General features: G+C 49.4%; 1 protein-coding gene across 2 annotated transcripts in view; it reads right to left on the reverse strand.

Annotated features, from left to right (window-relative positions):
* Positions 1-20,364, reverse strand: part of Cdc42bpb (CDC42 binding protein kinase beta) — an 83,881-nt gene that overhangs the window by 44,811 nt on the left and 18,706 nt on the right. For both annotated transcript variants that reach the window (XM_029484324.2, XM_021179544.2), the window contains exons 2-4: positions 6,670-6,761; positions 3,155-3,238; positions 1,082-1,177 (exon numbers count right to left, since the gene is read on the reverse strand). In XM_029484324.2, the coding sequence (XP_029340184.1) occupies positions 1,082-1,177; positions 3,155-3,238; positions 6,670-6,761 (272 nt within the window). The remainder of the gene's footprint in view (positions 1-1,081; positions 1,178-3,154; positions 3,239-6,669; positions 6,762-20,364) is intronic.

Here is a 20,364-nt window from a genome sequence, read left to right on the forward strand (position 1 = left end):
TGGCCAACGTAACCAGAGGCCTAATGTATCTTGGGGTACTGATGGGTGGCAGGTGCCCTCTGCTGCGATATGACAGACACCACCTACCATACCCTGGATGTTCGAATCTCAGAGGTTTTGATGTTTGAAAGAAACTATTTTAAGATGAATAAAAATGTTTTGCAAACAAATGGATACTTGACCACGGAGCTTCACAGGGCAACCAGGCAAGGGAGATGTGTAAACGGAGAGGGGCCTCGGGTCCCCACCTGTAGGCTGTGTTACAACAGCAATTAAATCCTGTTCAGCTGCAGCTGAGGCAAATGCACTGGCTAGAGCGAGTTAAGCCCAGCCCTGCTTCTCTGAGTCCACTCAAACCATCTCAAGCAGTCATCCTGGAATTCCTAAACAAGGAGCCCGAGGTCACTGAGCGCTCAGGACATCAGCTCCACCGGCTGCCCGGAGACCAGTCCACAGCTGCACACACTCAATTCTGCACACGCATGTGTTCTTCGAAGCTGCCTGAAGGAAGGCGTTACTTCCAAAGTGCTCATCGACACCGGGAGTGCATGCTGGCTCGTCGGGAGCACCCAAGAAACACTGACAAGACCTGCCCGGGTCCTCAGCTCCTCTGCCTCGCACACGGGAAAGGGGAGGCAGCTGTGCAATGCAGAGCTAGGACATGTAACATGCCCTGTGCGGCTGCTTTTCTCTCAGCCTTCACTGTGCTGCTGCCAGAGGTGTGTTGCCGCACAGCTGAGATTCTTATTGTTATGCACAACTCAAAACAGAAAAAGAAAAAACAAACTAACAGAAAAAGTAAGACAAAAAAGAAAAGTTTTATACACTTAAAATGTTTTAGGAACCAAGTTATGCAGTAAACTAATGGTTTGAGAAAAATGTTGTACAGATCTTGGAAGCCTCCAGTTAAAAATTGTCCCTGATGGCCATTGAATAGAAACGAACCCCTCAGTTTTATGTGGGCTACGTACTGACAATGGCCACTCCACACTGTCTGACTCGTTTCTGAGTGGCAGCAAAGAGGGGCCAAAACTGGGAGGGGAGTCCCCGTGGGGCTGGGGCCCTGGGCGCGCAGGCCTACCAGGTAGTTCTCATCCTGAAAGGCATAGTGCAGAGCTGTGATCCACTGGCAGTCGCCGTTCACCAGCACGTCACGCTCTTCTCGAAAGCAAGCTGTCTGTGAGGAATGAGAGGACAGTCAGTCTGTGTCCATCTAGGCAGGGTGCCCTAGAATACATCCCTAAATATTAGCAGACTCTGTCGTGAGGCCCCGAATCCTGACTGCCCGGAGCCTAACACCATTACCTCACCTGAAACCAAATGTCCCACCTGCCCCCAACAGCTTCTGCAGAAGACAAGAGACTGAAATCTCTGTGCTCTTCCTCGCCTGAGCCAGTGCAGGCATTCTCCTTCCCTGTCCCCAGTGGTGGTCCCTGTGGCCCACACATTAAGATTACCCTCCATGGACTGATTCAACGGCAGCTCTCAACCCATGACCCCAAGCACACATCGCCACACCTCTTAACAAACCAGCCTCTTTACACACCCTGAGCAGCACACGATGCCCAACTGCACACCTGCTTCCAAGCAGCCCAGCCACGTGGCGGACAAGGGGACAACCTGCTGACTGATTTGAAGCATGGTTTATTCCGTTTGCTGATGAACGGGTCACAGTCAGATGCCAGTCCTATAGCAACTCCTGATGACCATGAACGCATGGGTCAAAGGCTTTTAGCCTATCTGGTTAAAAAAGAAAGAGCTTGCCGTTTCTTTGTCTTTCTAGCTGCCTGCCTGCCTGTCTGTCTGTCTTTGTCTCTCTGTCTCTGAAGCTGGGTGACCGAACTCAAACCGAGTCTGTGCTCTCCCACCCAACACCGGATGAGACCTCACACCTTCCACCCCACAAGCTCTTACGCAGCACAGTCCCTTCTCCACCCCGGGCTGCTTCAGTGAGTCTCACTTGCTAAAGTGTTGGTTAGTGTTTTTGTCACCGTGACACAAGCTAGAGTCAGCTGGGGAGAGGCACCTCGGCTGAGAAAATGCCTCCATGAATCAGGCTGTGGACAAGCCCCTGGGGAATTTTCTTGGTCAATGATTAATGTGAGAGGGTCCACCCCACTGCGGGCAGGGCCAGGCCTCGGAAGATGGTTCTGAGTTGTGTAAGAGAGCAGGCTGAGCAAGCTGTGGGGAGCATGCTGGGAAGCAGCACTCCTCCACGGCCTCTGCTTCAGGCCCTGCCCTCACTTTCTTCAAGGATGGACTGGGACGGGGGAAAGGTGAGTCAAACAAGCCTTCTCCTCCCTAAGCCGATTCTGACCAGTCAGGCTTTTATGAAGCAACAGAAAGCAAACCATGAGAGAACAGGGAGCACACTGAGGATGCAGGTGGGTCCCCAGGGTGGCCATGCAGGTGGGTCCCCAAGGCTGGCCATGCAGGTGGGTCCCCAGGCTGGCCATGCAGGTGGGTCCCCAAGACTGGCCATGCAGGTGGGTCCCCAAGACTGGCCATGCAGGTGGGTCCCCAAGGATGGCCATGCAGGTGGGTCCCCAAGACTGGCCATGCAGGTGGGTCCCCAAGACTGGCCATGCAGGTGGGTCCCCAAGGCTGGCCATGCAGGTGGGTCCCCAGGCTGGCCATGCAGGTGGGTCCCCAAGGCTGGCCATGCAGGTGGGTCCCCAAGGCTGGCCATGCAGGTGGGTCCCCAAGGCTGGCCATGCAGGTGGGTCCCCAGGCTGGCCATGCAGGTGGGTCCCCAAGGCTGGCCATGCAGGTGGGTCCCCAAGGCTGGCCATGCAGGTGGGTCCCCAGGCTGGCCATGCAGGTGGGTCCCCAAGGCTGGTCATGCAGGTGGGTCCCCAAGGCTGGTCATGCAGGTGGGTCCCCAAGGCTGGTCATGCAGGTGGGTCCCCAAGGCTGATGATGCAGGTAGTTAAGGCAGGTGTGGGGCTACCCGGTGACTGAGAGATGGTGACAACTTAAGTCAACCAGTGCTCACTTCTTGAGCAATAGAAGAGGGTGTGGTCTTGTGTGTGGTACTTGTGCGAGTGTGTGCACACACACACACACGCACACACATACACACACACATGCACACACAAGCAGACACAGCACACACACACACACCATCTTTACTTACTGTACACTCCACACATACCTCTGCTCTCTTTAGCATTTCCCATTTGTTGAGAATTTTCATTGCATAAATTCGTTCAGTGTTCTTCATTTTGACAACAGCAACCTAGAATGTAAATTAGAATTTTAAAAAAATTAGTTAATGGTTCAAAAGCCTTGCACATCTAAAAGTTCATCGTAACTGGCTGGGAACTCTGAGAGAAAGGGAGTCGAGAGAGGGGAGAGAGAGAGAGAGAGAGAGAGACGTCTTCTGTATAAAGAGTTGCCCTTTAAACAAGACAACTTGGCTTTAACCACACTGTAGCTTGGATGCATCCACCTGGCTCAGGTAAAGAGACACCTGAGGACTAAGCAATGGGCACTGGGGATCCCTGTCTTCCACTTGAACAACACCTGAGGATTTTCAGTAAAAACAAACACGACCCTTTTATGTGGCTTGTAGCTTCTCCTTGTACTAGGGGCAATCTCCACACGCCTCACCCTCTCCCTCTTGCCTCTGTCCACCTTCCCTGCTGGCGCCTACCAGCTACTCATGTGAATCTTTGCTTCACAGAGGTAGTGGCTGTGCGGGTCTAGAGTATAGCAAAAGAGGCTTAGAAGCACCCTCAGGCCTGACTGTAATACCACCACCTCTTTCAGGGCGTCTCTGTCACCCCAAGTGACCTCCATCATGACCAGTAGCATCGAGATGAGCCACTATGTGTGTCACTTCCCACTCACATACAGCTCCTCCAGGACAATGTGTGCCACCATTTGGAGGGAGGCCAAGTGTCTCTGCACTAAGACGATCCACGGAACACTAAGCTCTGAGACAGAACCACCTGCTCTCCTAAGCAGCACACACCTCACGATGCCACCACCGAGGGACCCTGAGAACTGACGCATCCTAAGCAAGTGCCATGTGTCCTCACAATCCTTACCGGGAAGGATGCTAGACAGCCATTGTCCACAGCTGTTGACTTTTAGTGAGGAAGGGACTAAATGGCAGCCCAGGAGCAATGGAATCACATGCCAGCACAAGCTTTTAAAGCCTACATTAAAATGACAACTAGAGGGGCTGGTGAGATGGCTCAGCGGGTAAGAGCACTGACTGCTCTTCCAAAGGTCCTGAGTTCAAATCCCAGCAAGCACACGGTGACTCACAACTACCCGTAATGAGATCTGGCGCCCTCTTGTGGGGTGTCTGAAGACAACAACTACAGCGTACTTATGTATAATAATAAACAAATCCTTGGGCCGGAGCAAGCGGTTGACTGGAGCAAGCAGAAGTCTAAAAAAAAATTAATTTACAACAACCCCAAGGCTCACAACCATCTATACAGCTACAGTGTACTCATATACATAAAATAAATCTTTAAAAAAAAAGTGACAGGAACAATTTATATTTTTTAAAAAATGACAACCAGAATTCAATGTCTTCCTTGGATGACAGTGGCTCTTCCATGATGCTCGTCCCCTGAGACAGCCACAGGCCTTCTGAATCCAGGATGGATGCCCTGTATAACGTTCCCTACATCCACATCAGCATGGTGGCTGCTCTTAGTGGCCTCCATGCTGTTTATCTGTGGCTTACAAAGCGACAGCCAAGCCTGCTGCGGGCTGAGTAAACAGGAAACAGTCTCCGTGCAGATCAGCAGCTCTGGGTACAAGCCCACTGCTGCACCAGAGAGGCTCTTCCCGGCTGAGAGCCAGCCACGGGCTAGCAAATGAGGCGCTGCCACTTTAAAGGCATTCTGGCTTCACGGCTGCAGAGGACAGCAGAGCTGACTTCAGACAAGCTCAGATGCTCTGAAGGGGAGGGACCCACAAGAACCTGGATGCTGAGAACAAGACCCTCAACACTGGAACTCTCACAAGCCTCACTCCTCACAAGATACACATCTGGAAAACCAACAAAATAGCTGATAAAACGCATGGAAGAATGTGTGTGTCACAGAGAAACATCCGTTAAGAATACGTAGAAATGAAACATTCAAGTAAAATTTAGTGTAAAAAAAAAAAAAAACTTTGTCTGTGGTATAAGCTTTACTATAAAACAACTTACAAATTAAACAAGGAATAATTTACTCATCTGGTGTACCAGAAACTTTCCAGCCCAAACTTCAAGTATTTCAAAGGATCGCTTTTGAGACACAGGTATCTGCTAATAAGCTGACCAAAACCTACCACATTTAACCATCAAGCGGCCTCTAGAGGTCACAAGCTAATAGACTTGAGCTCCAAATAGATTTCGTTAGACGGATTCTGCACAAATAACTTCTAGCAAGGAGAGGAAGCAGATGTCTAGTGGTTCCTGCTCCAACATCTTCCCAGAAACCCCACTTTCCATTCTAAATTCTTAAAACTTCAAAATAACAAAAATTTAAAGAACTCTTTTCTAATGAAGGAAATGGTGGTTAATCATGAGTAAACCGAACTCTCATTAAGAGAGAACTAAAGGCCAAGAATAGTGGTGTATGACTTTAATCCCAGCACTCAGAGGCAAACTGTGAGCTTGAGGCCAGCCTGGTCTCCATAGTGAGTTCCAGGAACAGCCAGAACGATAGAGAGAGCTCATGCTCAAAACCCTAAGAGAGTGAGAATATCATGAAGGAGCTTTGACAAGAGGACGTTTCCCAAGCAATTAAGAAAAAAGTCTGAAGTCAAAAGACTCCAACCCAGAACCAAGACCAACTTGATTCTCAGCGTGGACAAGCACAGAGCCACTGAGAGATGATACCTGTCCTGCCTGTCCCAGGTTTGCCCAGTTGATTAAATAATATACCCAAAAAGGATTTATAAACCGATTCCCAGCATCTTTGGTTCTTAAATCAATACTACTATTAACACTGACTCAAGCTCCACGTAAGTTTATTAAAACCATGGCACAGAACACAAATATCTAAGCTTGAAGTTTTCCCTTCTGGTAAATCCCTTTAGTTTCTGATGCAGTCATTTCTACAGCAATCAGCCTGCCGTGTATATAACAGCAAGCCCCATACCCTAGGTACCAAGTGAAGCCTGGGCGTTGGCTCCGTCTGCAGGACCTGAGCTCGATCCCCAGGACCCAAGAACAAAGCAGAATGCCATGCTGTACCCCCCTGTGATCCCAGCACAGGATGCTGGACCCCTGTAACCCAGCACAGGGAGGCAGGGGCGGATCAAACCAGCCCGGCTCAACTCAGGTTCAGTGAGACTGTCTCTCAAAGCCTGAGCTGGAGAGTGACAGAAGACATCTCATGTCAATCTTTGGCCTCTAACAGGGCCCCCCAGGTACAAATATGTAGCAAACAGACATATTCAGACATATTACGCACTCGGGTACACACGCACACACACACACACACACACAGAGTTATCTTCCTAAAAACGATGGAATTTTATGAAGGAAGGAATTTTATTAGCATAAAATTGACCATAGAACATGATAACAACGTTAATCAATACATCATGCTGGCCCTGTTTACCCGCCCAGAGCTCTTCAGATGATACCAGTATCAGCTCCTAGATGTAAGGAGCCGGTACTGCCTGGGCCATGTGGAGGGGGGTCTCTCTTACCTCACCAAAGGCTCCTCTCCCGATCACTTTGATGATCTCGAAGTCTTCTCGATGAAGCTGCATGTCCTTCACGAGCTGGGTGAAAGGCTTAGCTGTAAGGAGAAACACAGTTTAGTCCAGCACACGACACTCTCCTAACCCTACCTGATGGCGGCGCCACACTAGCAGCTGTCTCTGACTACGGATGGCTGTCAACAGCAATGCTTCAGTAACTACTGTAACAAATGTAGTTGCTGCAAAAATCTGGTAACCCCTCTGCTTTCCTGGTTAGATCCGAGGTTGGTTGCTGAGACGGCAGCAACCAGCACAGTGCTGGGCTTTGGAAGGTGCATCAGGACGGGGATGAAGTGTTTCTTCAAATATGACTTTATTAGGAAACAATGTCTTCACAGATGTAACCAAGTTAACACGAGATCACACGCCACAGCTGAGTGGGCCCTAAAGCCAACAAGATCGTGTTTTTTAAAAATACTTTTACTAGTTACTTACATGTACACAGATGTCTGTCTGTGTGTGTGCATGTGTCTGAGGTTAGGCGCATCCCTTGGAGTCTGAGTTACAAGCAGTTGTAAGCTGCCTGATGTGGGTGCTGGGAGTTGAACCTGGGTCCTCTGCAAGAACACTGCATGTTCTTAACCAGTGAGCCATCTCTCCAGCCCAATACTTGGTGTTCTTATAGTAATAAAATTTGGACAGAGTCAGGAGGGAGAGAAAACCACAGGAAGATAGAGGAGAGAGGGAAGCAGCCTCAAACCAGTTAATACCAAGGAACCTGGCAGCCACTAGGAGCTGGAACAGGCAAACAAGTTCCTCCCTGAGCCTTCAAGGAAATAGACCATACCTTGGTCTTTCAGACTTCGTGCAGCTGAGACAGGCAGAGCTCTGTGACTTTGAGCACCCCCCCCCAATCTTCCAGTATATGACAATAATTCACAGAGAGGTTCTCCTTTCTCCCAGGAGAGCAGGGGACAGGGACAGGGCTAGCACAGTGCGGTCTGGCTCCTGACCACTGCCCCTCCTCTCCTGCCCATGGTCTGGCCTACCTGGCAAGTATGTTGGGTGCATCTTGTATGCCTGCTCTTATCTTCAAGCCCAAACCGATTTTATGCTAATTTCCATTGGTCTTAATTACTAGAGGTTTCCTTTCTTTCTCTGTGTAGTCCTGGCTGTCCTGGAACACCCTCTATAGACCAGGCTGGCCTCAAACTCACAGATCTGCTTGTCTCTGCCTTCAGAGTGCTGGGATTAAAGGTGTGCGCCACCACAGCTGGCTATAAAGGTTTCTAGAATGTTAGGCAGTTGGGCAAAACTGAGCAAATGTGTTACTTCTCTCATCTTATATTAGTATCTAAAACAAGCTCTGTCTAGACGTATAATCTAGCACTTTAAAGACTTTATGCTGACTTCCGTATCGTTGGGCTTACTTTTCTTGTTGCTCGGTATGACTAAGGTTCAGTCACTATTGTTCACTGTTAAGAGCAATACTGGAGCTATAGGAAGCTCCTGGCTTCTACCAGAGGATGAGCTGTGGCCTCTGGCCTACCACCATGAACACCCAGCAGCACAGAGCTCAGAAAACAGAATGCGCAAAGCCTGGAATTTAAGGCCGTCCTAACAAGAAAACCCCTGGGTTAGAACCTAAAGGGTCAGCTACAGTTCATGGTTTGCTCCTTTCAACCATCACCAAAAATAACCACTCTTAAAGCCCCAAGGGAAGCAAGGTTTTTAGACAGCCGCTAGAACCTGGGGGAGCCAAGCAGTGCCTTTTACTGTGAAGAAAACCAAGGCATCTGACTTCTATAGAAACCAGAAGAAAGGTGCTTGGAAAGCGGGGTATGCCTGATAGCTCCAGCGCAGATGCACCCCTCCCCCACCAGCACAGCAGCAGACAGCAGGGCTTTCTGGACCCCACAGAACCAGGCGCACGGGCGCACAGGCTTGAGGGCCACGACAGACACCGTGCAGGCACACTCAAGCATTTGGGAAGCAAAGAAAATTCCACTCATAAAAAAAGCCTCCTGTGTGGCTGAACTTGTCCACGTTCCACCCCAGCTCTTGCTCCTGGCCATCATTAACTGCTTACAAACTTCTGTGCCATTTTTATTTTACTTGTGATTTTTAGCTTTTTGGATCACTCAATGATCAGTTTAATAGATTCATGAGTTGAGTTTCTTGAATATATTAATTTAAAAAAATATTACTTTCACAGAGAATTTATAATGATCATTTTTATATATACTTTTTATTACTTTAATTAATTTTCAGGATGAAATTCCTGGACTTTTCAAAGAATACAGTAATGTTTTATGGTTTGTAAGATGCCTTCCCAAGCCGGGCGGTGGTGGCACACGCCTTTAATCCCAGTACTTGGGAGGCAGAGGCAGGCGGATTTCTGAATTCGAGGCCAGCCTGGGCTACAGAGTGAGTTCCAGGACAGCCAGAGCTACACAGAGAAACCCTGTCTCGAAAAACCAAACCAAACCAAACCAAAATAAAACAAAAAAACCTTCCCAAGCAAACCCAACCCAGACTATATTCTCAGTACCAGAGCTCTGAGATGCTACATGGGAGGCCGAACCAAGCCTGTTGTGAGCTTGATAATGAGCCACTGCCAAGCGCCCACACTGCTCTTCCCACTGCCGTGCTCCCTGCTCTTCCCTCTGCTGTGCTCCCACACTGCCACACACTGCTCTTCCCACTGCCGTGCTCCCACTACTGCCACACACTGCTCTTCCCACTGCCGTGCTCCCTGCTCTTCCCTCTGCTGTGCTCCCACACTGCCGCACACTGCTCTTCCCACTGCTGTGCTCCCACACTGCCACACACTGCTCTTCCCACTGCCGTGCTCCCACTACTGCACGCTGCTCTTCCCACTGCCATGCTCCCACTGCTGCACGCTGCTCTCCCCGCTGGGTATGTAACTGCTGTGCTCTTGCTCTATCAAGACATAAATCTGTAAATGTGATTCTTCTACATTGTTTTTCTTAATGAATTACATTATTTATAGAAATTAGTTTAAAGATAATTATCTTTTATTTATGTATTTATTTGGGTTTTGAGACAGGGTAGGAAATTATCTTAATTAAACGTTAACTGGTTTTTTTTCCTTTCTCCTGTCATTTTATTAAGATTCAGAAAACCAATGAATCCTTTGAAGATCTAGCTTAATCCTATTTTGTGTTAAAGGCTTTCAAAAAAACATTTATCCTTCATGCCACCGCCGTTTATCCCTTAACAGGTGTGAAATGCAGATTTTAATGCTTGGCTGTAACCACACACGTGCTTAAGCAGTCTGAAGAGGATTTACCTAACCCTGTTCAGTTCTCCTGCCCCCTGTGGGGGTCCCAGAGAAAAGTTCAGCTTCTGTCACATTCCAGTGACAGAAGGACACGCAAGCTGCGGCATCCCGACAGCTAGCCCATCTTAGAAGTTATGTCGGTGACTAGGAACCGATCTCCTCTTCCTATGACACAGAGCTCTCCCCAGGGTCCGCTGGAGCCTGCACCCGGGCGGTCTAGCTCCTTATCCCGCCACACTGGCTGTCCTAAGGCTGCTCAGCCTTTCTGCTAAGCTTCTCGCTACTCTCTGTTTGTTGTTATGTATTTCAACAGTCTTGTCCAGGTGTCCCACAAAAGGTTGACATGAAGTTGTCAGGGTCACCTGGAAAACTGGACAACTATAGAAACAAACCTGAGGAGGTGGGGTTTGACCTGGTAAAGAACCTAAAAGACCGGGGACATCGATGGAAACGAAAGCGAGGCACGGAGGGGCCTAGAAAGAAGGCCTGTGGGTGTTTATCTCTTTAGGCCAAAGAACAAGGGGTGAGTGCGCACAATCTGTGAGTGACCTTGGGGCAGAGCTCTGTCCTAGGGAAGAGCTGAGGGTGGGGAGGGAGATTGGCTGCAGACAGCAGGGGACCAGTAAGTACGCAGACCTAGAGCAATGGCGGTGGAAAAGACACGAGGGGAGCGGGGATGTGCAGGGAATCCACAGACGGGGTCGGTATTGGCTCCATTTCACCACACAGAGGACGGCGAGAACCTGTCTCCAAGAGAGAGACCGACAGACAGATACTTAAGTGGGTGTACAAAGACATATATAGCCAAGCTCTGTAAACCGAGAGGCCTTAAAATACGAAACCCTAAAATGAAGACCTAATACCTGGTTTTAGTTTCTAAATATCCTCCACTAAAGGAACCAGGTCTCCTCAGGCAAGTCCAGAGCCTGAGCAGCTTGTGGTGTGAAGAGAAAGAAGCTCCAAGGACACAAAGCACCATGGTCACAGACAGGGAGCTCATACTGACATCAGGAAGTTCTTCAGCCCGGAAACACGGAGCACCAGAGCCCTAACCTGCGCAAAGGAGAGCAGGCAGCGGCATGTTAAGGCTATGCTCCTGATACTTGGGCTGCGCTGTGGTTTCATGGAATACTCATGTTTTAGAGTACATACTACTCAAGAGAACTACTCAGGGAACAGCATGTGAGGACTCTCAAAGACCTGGGGAAGGCAGCTTTTCCTGTTGTTTAACCTCTCTCAATGTAAAACCGTTACAAAGACATCTGAGACACATTTGCTAATGTAGCTAAACAGATAACTGGAAATCGAGGAGAGCCACACTCACCAGATGGACACCAACATTAAATGCCCCAAGAAAAAACCAGGACAGCTCAGTCCTGGGGAGAGGAGGGGCAGGATGTGCCTGGACACCTTGGAACCAGAGAGTACCGCTCAGGGGGAGCATGGGGCTGGCTTTATCCCAGTAACCTGATGGGCAGGGAGATGACCCTGACATGGGAGGCCAAGTGACATCAGGCAGCGATGCCCCCAGAGCCACAAAATGAAACAAACCACAAAACCAGTTAATGCTCGGGGCATGAGAGTATAAAGGACCCGGTGGCTGTTTTTTCTTGCAGTATCCTACTGCTGTCTTGTATGTTTAAAAAAAAGGAGGAGGAGGAGGAGGAGGAGGAGAACAACAACATTGGGGCTAGAATACAGCTCAGCAGGTGAGACCATTTGTTCCTGTAGAGGACCTAAGTTCAATTCCCAGGACCTAGACAGTAGCTTATAACCATCAATAATTCCAGGGGATCTTATACCCTCTTCTGGCGTCTGCAGACACCAGATATTCAAGCAGGACACATATATACACGCAGGCACAACACAAATACTTATATATACACATCATTTTTAGAAAGGCATTTTCCCCTGTCCTGTATTTCACTCAGCTAAAACCATCAGCACTGTCGCATACTCTTAAACATGCCAGCTAAGGGGGCTTGAGAGATGGCTCAGCGGTTAAGAGTGCCGACTGCTCTTCTGAAGGTCGTGAGTTCAAATCCTAGCAACCACATGGTGGCTCACAACCATCTGTAATGAGATCTGATGCCCTCTTCTGGGGTGTCTGAAGACAGCTACAGTGTACTTACATATAATAAATAAATAAATCTTTAAAAAAAAAAAAGCAAAAAACAAAAAAAACCATGCCAGCTAGGAAACAAAACAGAGTGCTCAAAACACCATCTGGACCAGGCGTGGTGAAGTGAGGCCTCAGCCTGGGATACATTAGTGAGACCTTCCTCAACTGATCAATTAATATCAAAAATAAAATAAAGATTGGTGATCTTTCAAGTATTATTTATATTAACATCTCAAAATTTTTTTTAAAATTCTGGCATGATGCACACACCTTTTGTCCTGGCACTCGGGAGGCAGAGGCAGGAGAATCTCTGATTCAAGGCCAGCTTGGTCTACATAGCAAGTTCCAGAAGAGCCAGGGCTAAATAGAGAAACTCTGTCTCCAAAAAAAAGTATTTATATGCGTGGCTGTGTAGCACATATGTGCAGTCAGTCCCAGAGAGTCCAGAAGAGAGTGTTAAGTCCCCAGAAGTGACCTTACAGAGGGACCTTGTCCTCCGAAGAGCAGCCAGGGTTCCTAACCTCCGAGCCATCTTTCCAGCTCCACACAGACGGTATGGTCAGTCAGCTGGAGGAAGGCGTGTCAGCTGTAACTGGGGACATTAACGCTGACTCTCAGTGATACAGATCATAAATGGAGCAGGACGCCACACGAGACAATTCTAAGTTTTAAGAAGAGTAAACTGCAGCCAGGCACGGGGCTATACTATGATCCCAACACTCAGGAGGCAGAGACAAAAGATGAGTTACACAACGAGAGACTGAAAAGCACACGGGATGGAACTCTTCCACACTCCATCAGTATCTAGACACTCCATGCTACTGGGTCAACAAACACCCACCCACAGGAAACCCGGAAGTGCTACGGACCAGGTGGGCACTCACGCCATTAAACTGGAGTAGCACCAATGACGGCTCTGCCAGTTCCTGCACTCTCAGTCTTCAACTCTGGGAGTCCTAGAACACTACCAAACACTAAGTCCTCTCTTCACAAAGTGGACATGAAGCCTAGGTCTACCTCATATGGGTTACCCACTTTCTGCCCAGCACAGCCACAAACCTGTGAGGACTGACTGCCACCATGACATCAAAGAGATTCGCCTTCTCCAGTCACCATGACAAGCCATCAAAAAGGGATTTACCTTCTCCACAAGGAAGGCTCACACCACCATTCCCATTCCTCCAGACCCCACTGTACTTCTTGTTCTGCACAGCTGGAGGTCAGACGCATCCAAGTGCTCCATGCAAGTGCTCCATGCAAGTACTCCACTAAGCTGTAGAGCTTTGTTGCCCTCACCTTCTCCTGTCACCCAAAGGCAATGGACCATCAATCAAGATAACTACTATGGCTAAGAAGATGGCTCAGCAGTAAGACAGGACTGCTTGCTGGGCCCCAGCTGAGGCAACAGAGACAAGCAGATCCCAGGAGCTCAACCGCCAGACTGCCAACCAAGCCGAAGAGGCGGCAAGCTTCCAGTTAAATGAGGGACCCTGTCTCAGGGCAGAAAGACAGAGGCAAAGAGCAGTGACGACACCTGGTGTCCTCCTCCAGCCTTCGCGTGTTCACACGTGTTCACACACGTGTTCACACATGGGTACCCACACCCCCTCAAGAACATGCCACCAACACCCCCCACACACAAACAAACACAGAGAGAAACTATTGAGAGAGATCCAAATTGTAAGAAAAACTGAAGCCTGTTCCTTTAAAGGAAAGCTCTGCCAGGAAGAACTAGCGGCAAAGGGAAGCTCTCTGACTGAGAATCATGAAATGAGAAACTAATGCCTCATATCCCCGCTCCTTTCCCAAGAGGAGAAGTAAGACTAGAACGGTTGACCAGAGGGGCTAGCAGGGAAAGAGTCTGAGGGAGGGCCGTGGCCAAGGCAGCTGCCGGCAGATGGCAAGCGTTTAGGCTTCCCTTTCCCACCCTGCAGCTCACAATGCCAGCCATCAGCTATCAACCCGGCCTCAGCCTCTGGACTCAAGCCTTCCTTTCTCCCCTGAGATGGGGTTTCTCTGTATAGCCCTGGCTGTCCTGGAACTTGCTCTGTAGACCAGGCTGGCCTCCAATTTAGAGATCCAACTGCCTCTGCCTCTAGAGTGCTAGTACTAAAGGCGTGTGTCACCACACCCAGCTTAGGCCTAAGTCTTTTTGCAAGTCTCTCAACTCTTCGGTCTCTGTAGTTCTATGTCAGCAGCATCATGTGTGCAAATGAAATGGTCTTCAGCATCTAGTGTAAATAGAGGGTAATCACAGAGAAACAGGGACCCTGAAGGCCACTGACGTAGCTGGGACATGGAACACACAAGACACAAGTCAACTCCACCTGAAGGAAGGCTCTGTGCTTCTCCTCACCCGTCAGGAGACAGCGTGGCTGCCTGACACACGGTGGCTCCTAGTGAGGGCACAAAGGTTAACACTCACACTAAGGGTTCTGAAATATGTGCTCAAATTACAGAGCCGCACTCACTTGTACGGGTAAGTAGGTATCTGTGAAGTGACAGCAGTCTATGTCACAGGCAGGCAGTTGCAGACCCCCCCGCCCCCCGCCATGAACCAGGACCTGGAGAAAAGGGACTCGACTCTTCCAACAAGTCCCAGTGGTGTTCCTAAGTGAAACTGACGGGGACCTGTGGACCCGAGGCACTCCCGGCGGGTCAGCAAACGATGCGTTTGAACTATGCTCAGCGCACAGCTGCAGAGTGAGGAGGGAGCTTTTTAACAGTGAGTCAGAAGCCAAGCCAGCTACAAGCTTGGGCAGTGAAAGTCCACTGGGGTGGGAAGGCTGTGCTGAGTCAACACCAGCCTTCATTCCAGCAGTGTACCGTCACGGAGGAGCCGCCTATGCCCGGATGAAGCCGGTCACACCTACTTTCCAGGCCCACTCGGGGCTGCCCTGCTGCCCTTCACTCCCGGACACGCCCTCTCTGTCAGGTGCCTTTCTCCATTCTTTTCCATGCGGTGGAAGCTGCTGTTACCATGGAAACAAGCCCGCACCACCTCACTGCTGCACATCACCTCATTGTCTGACCTCCTGCCCGAGGATGGTGCAGGGCACTTGAATACTCCATGGGGCTGTGATCCCAGCCACATGCAGGGCTGTCCTGTGGGAGTCCATCAGTGAAGAGAAGACCCTCTGCTGTCACCAGGAACCCTGCAATAGAGCCAGCTCCCCTGCTGCTGTGAACAAAAAAATTCATTTTAAAAATCCCAGGGCTGGCACAGTCCAGAGCCTTGCCCAGCTGCACGCAGCCCTGGGTTCTGTCCCCAGTAGTGCCTCTCTCCCCAAATCATTAAAATGAAAAGTGAGTGTACAGCAGGTGACTGAGTGAGAAATTATGGCCACTGCACTCACTGCAGCATAGACGACCAGTTTCCAGGCCATCTCTCCCACAAGCTCTTGGATGCATCCTATTTATGGACCTCCTAGATTTAAGAGGCAGGAAATCAGAATTAGAGAGTGAGGGCTGAGACAGGCGTGGAGGTACACACCTGTAAGCTAAAAACCTGGGAGCTGACGCAAGAGGACTGAGGCTTCAAAGCCAGTCTGGGCCACACCATGAGTTCCAGGCCAGCCTGAACTCGGCCAAGGGACTGTCTCAAAAGGCAAACAAGTAGGTAAACAAGTCGCTCAAAGTGCTGCCAAACCTGACTGACCTCAGGTTCAATCCCTGAAACACATGGAAGGGAAAAAAACCAACTCCCACAAGTTGTCCGATGACCTCCACATGTGCCCTTCTTAAACACACACACACACACACACACACACACACACGGACACACACAGACAGACAGACACACACGGACAGACACATACAGAATGAATGCAAAACAAAAAGCAACAAATCAAACCTCACCCCCTCGGCAACCCCAGTCTGGTTTCTATCGCTGTGATAAACATCATGACCAAAACCACCCGAGAAGGTCACAGTCCATCACCCGGGGAAGTCAGAGCAGGAACCCAAGGCAGGAACCCGGAGACAGGGACTGAAGCAGAGGCCTCGGAGGGTGCCTGCTGACTGACTTATCTCCATGCCTCACTCGGCCTGCTTTCCTGTACAACACAAGACCACCCGAGCAGGGTCGGCACTATCCGGAGTGGGCTGACCCATCCCATATCAATCACTAATCAAGAAGTTGCACCCCGCCGGGCGGTGGTGGTGCATGCCTTTAATCCCAGCAGAGGCAGGTGGATTTCTAAGTTCAAGGCCAGCCTGGTCTACAGAGTGAGTTCCAGGACAGTCAGAGATACACAGAGAAACAAACAAACAAACAAAAAAGAAGTTGCACCCCACGGCCTCGCCTACAGGCTAAGCTGATGCTGACATTTTCTCAACTGAAGTTCCTTCTTCCTAGATGACTTCAGATGTGTCAAGCTGACAAAACTCTCACGCCTGCAGCATCTGCTGGAGAAGGTAGGCAGACTTAGTTACAGAGACTGTCTACTGGGAGCAACTCAGCTTAGAAGTTAGGATGCTCTACCCTGAACGATCTCTCTTCTCAGGGGGTCCACACCTGAAGTCATCTTTGCCAGCCAACCAAAAGACATGCTGAAAGGGGCCCAGAGAGAGGCACATGGGTCCCCTGAACACAAACTGATGGCTTTCTCAGTGTTGGCAAGATGGTTCGGTGGGTAAATGTGCCTGCTGCCAAGGCTGACAAATGACCTAAGTCTAATCCTTGGAACACACGTGGTGGAAGGAGAGAATCAAATCACACAAGTGTCCTCTGACCTCCAGAACTCTATGCATCTGCAACACAACCACGCCAAGCCAAACACACACAATAAGTAAATAAACATTTAAAAACAAACAAACAGCTGCCGGTTTTAGAGGTGGAATGCTCAAGTCAGGAGCAGCAGGGGTGGCTTACAATGCATGATATACCCAACCTGAGCACACACGTGTGTGTGCGACACCATCTTTGGTTATATTCCACTGTATTTTTTAAATGGGTCTTTCACTGAGCCTAGACCTCTCCGCTTTGTCTAGAATAGCAGGCCAGAGGGCCTCAGGGATCCACCTGTCTCTCTGCACCAGCAGCTCTGGGCTTATGGGTGTGCGTCACCACACCCTGCTCTTAAACAGGTTCTGAGAACTCAGGTCTTCACACTTGCACATAAACGAAGTACTTTGTGCACTAAGCTGTCCCTTGCTCTGCCCGCAGTGTCATCTGGATGGCCACCATTGTTGAGACTCACTGTGGGGCAGTGGAGCCTCCCAGGAGCCCCAAACCAAGGAAGAGGTACCAGGCACAATAAAGTCTACTGGCCTGCTGCTCTGGGGAAGAATAGGCCAAAGATATTTTTTAAAATGTCCTTTTTACTGTAGCAAGCAGATTCTCATTTTGTTTGATCCTGGTTTAGAAAGACAGGTAAGACGTAAGCTGAGGATGGAGAGGAACCAGCAATGCGCACAGCCTCTGTGCAATGGGAATCCCTGCACAGCACGCTTTGCTGCCCGCCCCCAACCACCAGCTATGTGCATGGCAGCATCCCCACCTGACACCTGACAGGTAAGACAACTCAGGGCTGTGGTCACAGCTCAGACAGGAAACAGCAGATCTTCTTGGCCCCAGGCCAGGGCCAAATCCAAGGCCTAAATGTGTGGATCCCTGGGGGCCACCTGTCCCAGGCACTAGGTGATGATGTCAGAGGACAGGCCAGCGATGCAGTCTGGCCTTTCACAGGACGAACATAGGTGAAAGCTTAGGTGGTGTCACATCCTTGTCACAAGAACATTTTGTTACCTTCTGACTTTCCCCACAGCCGCCTTCCTGCTTGGTTTGACAGCCAAGACATGAGGAGAGAATCTTGTTTCTGTTACACGGTGACAGAAACTCACTCCAAAATTTAATTCAGTTAAGAAGGTCTTGAATTCAGCCACTTGTCTGCTTCTTTTACTTCAGTATTTAAAACAGAAGAATCCAACCATGGAGGAAGGATCGTCAAGCCATTTCTCCCTCAGTGAAGCAGCCATGGCTCCCTTGTCCTTTCTCCACTATCTAACTTTCCAGGACTTTCTGCCATCTGTCTCTAGGACCGTTATCCCTTCTCAGCTACCACTCTTCAAATGTAACAACTCCAAGGGAGCTTCCCTCAATGTCTGGAATCATCACTCACCCTGAGAGCGAAGTTAAAAGGGCGAGAACGAGGGGTCTTGTGTGGCCTCCACCCCGAGACCTTGCTGCCTGCAGGTCACCTTTTACTGAAACAGTGTCTTCTAACAGGGACAGAAGAACAACGGCCCTTGGCTTTGCATCTAATCTGAGAAATAAAGGCTTCCAGTCCAAAATTAACTTACTGAGAAAAGCCCTTGGGATTTCATATGTGATGTTGCCCAGGTTAGCATAGAGATGGGTGTATAACATACACAGTTTTAAAGGCCAGACCCTGACTACACACACACACACACACACACACACACACAGTCACAGATTTCACGGCATGCTGAATGGAGTCATTTTGGATCTTTATGATAGGGTGCAGTTTGTTGATAGCTCAGCAGGGCAGAATGGCTGGAGCAGACACAGCTTTCTAATTCCAATCTTATTTGTGAACTGAGTTTCTGAAATTGTGGTGACCGACCCATTCCCCTCCCCTTCAATTCTATGCAATTATTTTACAGACAAAAAGCATCATTACAGATGGGTTCCCCAGATCAAAGGGACAGGACCCAGCACGCAGACAGAACCTAGGACGACGCCTGTCTCCAGGGCAGCAACATGGGAAATGAGCTTAACTACTGTGCTGGTGCAGGATGAGAAATCCCAAACCAATTCCTCCCTCCTTCCCAGGTCAGGGACGAGTCACTCCAAGTGAGCAGAGAAGCTCCCCGCACCCGCACCGGAATGGATGTAACACTGAGGAGGGAACTGTCTGCGCTTCTTCTCCCAGTGCCTCTGGTCAGGAATTTTCTGCTGAATGGTGGACAAAAAAAAAAAGAAGAAAGAAAAGAAAAAAGATTCAACGCTGGCTCCTGGGGATCCCTGAGAGAATACAAGTGAAGTCCTCTGCCTCCAACCCTTGAGACTCACTAACGGATTTACAGTGATGGCGGTCACAGGCTTAGGACAACGTGCACTTGCTAAAACTGGAACCGGAAGCAGAAACTGAGTGTTTGGCATCAACCAATTAAAAGTCAAATGTGGACGCTAAGTTTCAGTGATCTGGGAAAATCTGAGCAACTTTGGGGCATGCAAGCCCATGTGGAAGCTGGTCCTTCTGTGGCCAAGCTGCCTCTGATCCGGCCAAGCTCGGAGCCCTCCACCCACATGGATGCTCTCTAGAAGTCCACACACCTGCAAACATCCATTCAGAACCACAGTCCTTCCTATCTGAAGACATGAAAGGCAGGACTCAGTAATTTAAAGCTGCTTATTCTTTCCCAGTTGTTAGGCGAGGAGCAAATCTCCTTGGCTGACAGCAGCTTTTGTTTTCTGAAGGAAGCGTCAAGGCGACCACACTGCAAACCTGCAGGATGGACACAATCTAAGCAGACTGAGGCACCTGAGGTTAAGGCAGTGGTAACATTTAGTATCTCTATCTACTACCACTTATCACCAATCCCCACAGCTCGGCTCCTCTTGTGTGTTTCCTGTAACACTAAAGAGCTTCTATTTTAAAAGCTTTGGGAAATCAGCTCCTATGTTTTTGTTACTTTTGAACACAATCATTCAGTAGATGGTAGTTGCGGCACCTGCCCTGTTGCCGGAACAGCAGCTCTGTGCTGAGGAGGAGTCCAGTTCTGAGCACTGGCCCGGAGTGGGGCCTGCCCTTTCGGTCTAAGGGGAAGGAGGCTGAACTTTCATCTTACAACATCTTCCAAGCACATCTGGTTGTCACCATCTTACAGCTGCACAGGAAGCCCTTTGGTTAACACAGGTGCAGCCCCAAAATTGAATTCTGGACTACGTGACTCCAAGAGAAACGAAGGATGTGTCTATCAAAAACGTTCATGGCAACTTTATTTGTAATCATTGAAATCTAAAAATATCCCAAGCATTCACTGTCTGGTGAATAGGCAATCTGTTCTATCCATGTAATAGATACTAGTACCTCTAGGGGCAGGGGCAGGATTATTGCTAGAAACAGACTTGAGTATCTCAGGGCAACTGTGGAAGCTAAAGAAACCAGGCACAGGCTGGGCATGGTAGCTCATGCAGCTGAGGGTGCAGGAGCGATCGAGGCAGGGAGTCACCACGGATTCAATGTCAATGCCAAGGGGAGCTATAAACTGTCGAAGGGAGGGAGGGGAGGAGGGAGCAAAGGCGCTC

Source organism: Mus caroli, unplaced genomic scaffold, assembly GCF_978045245.1.
Source record: "Mus caroli unplaced genomic scaffold, Mus_caroli_1 scaffold_14, whole genome shotgun sequence".
In the NCBI taxonomy this organism is placed as follows: domain Eukaryota; kingdom Metazoa; phylum Chordata; class Mammalia; order Rodentia; family Muridae; genus Mus; species Mus caroli.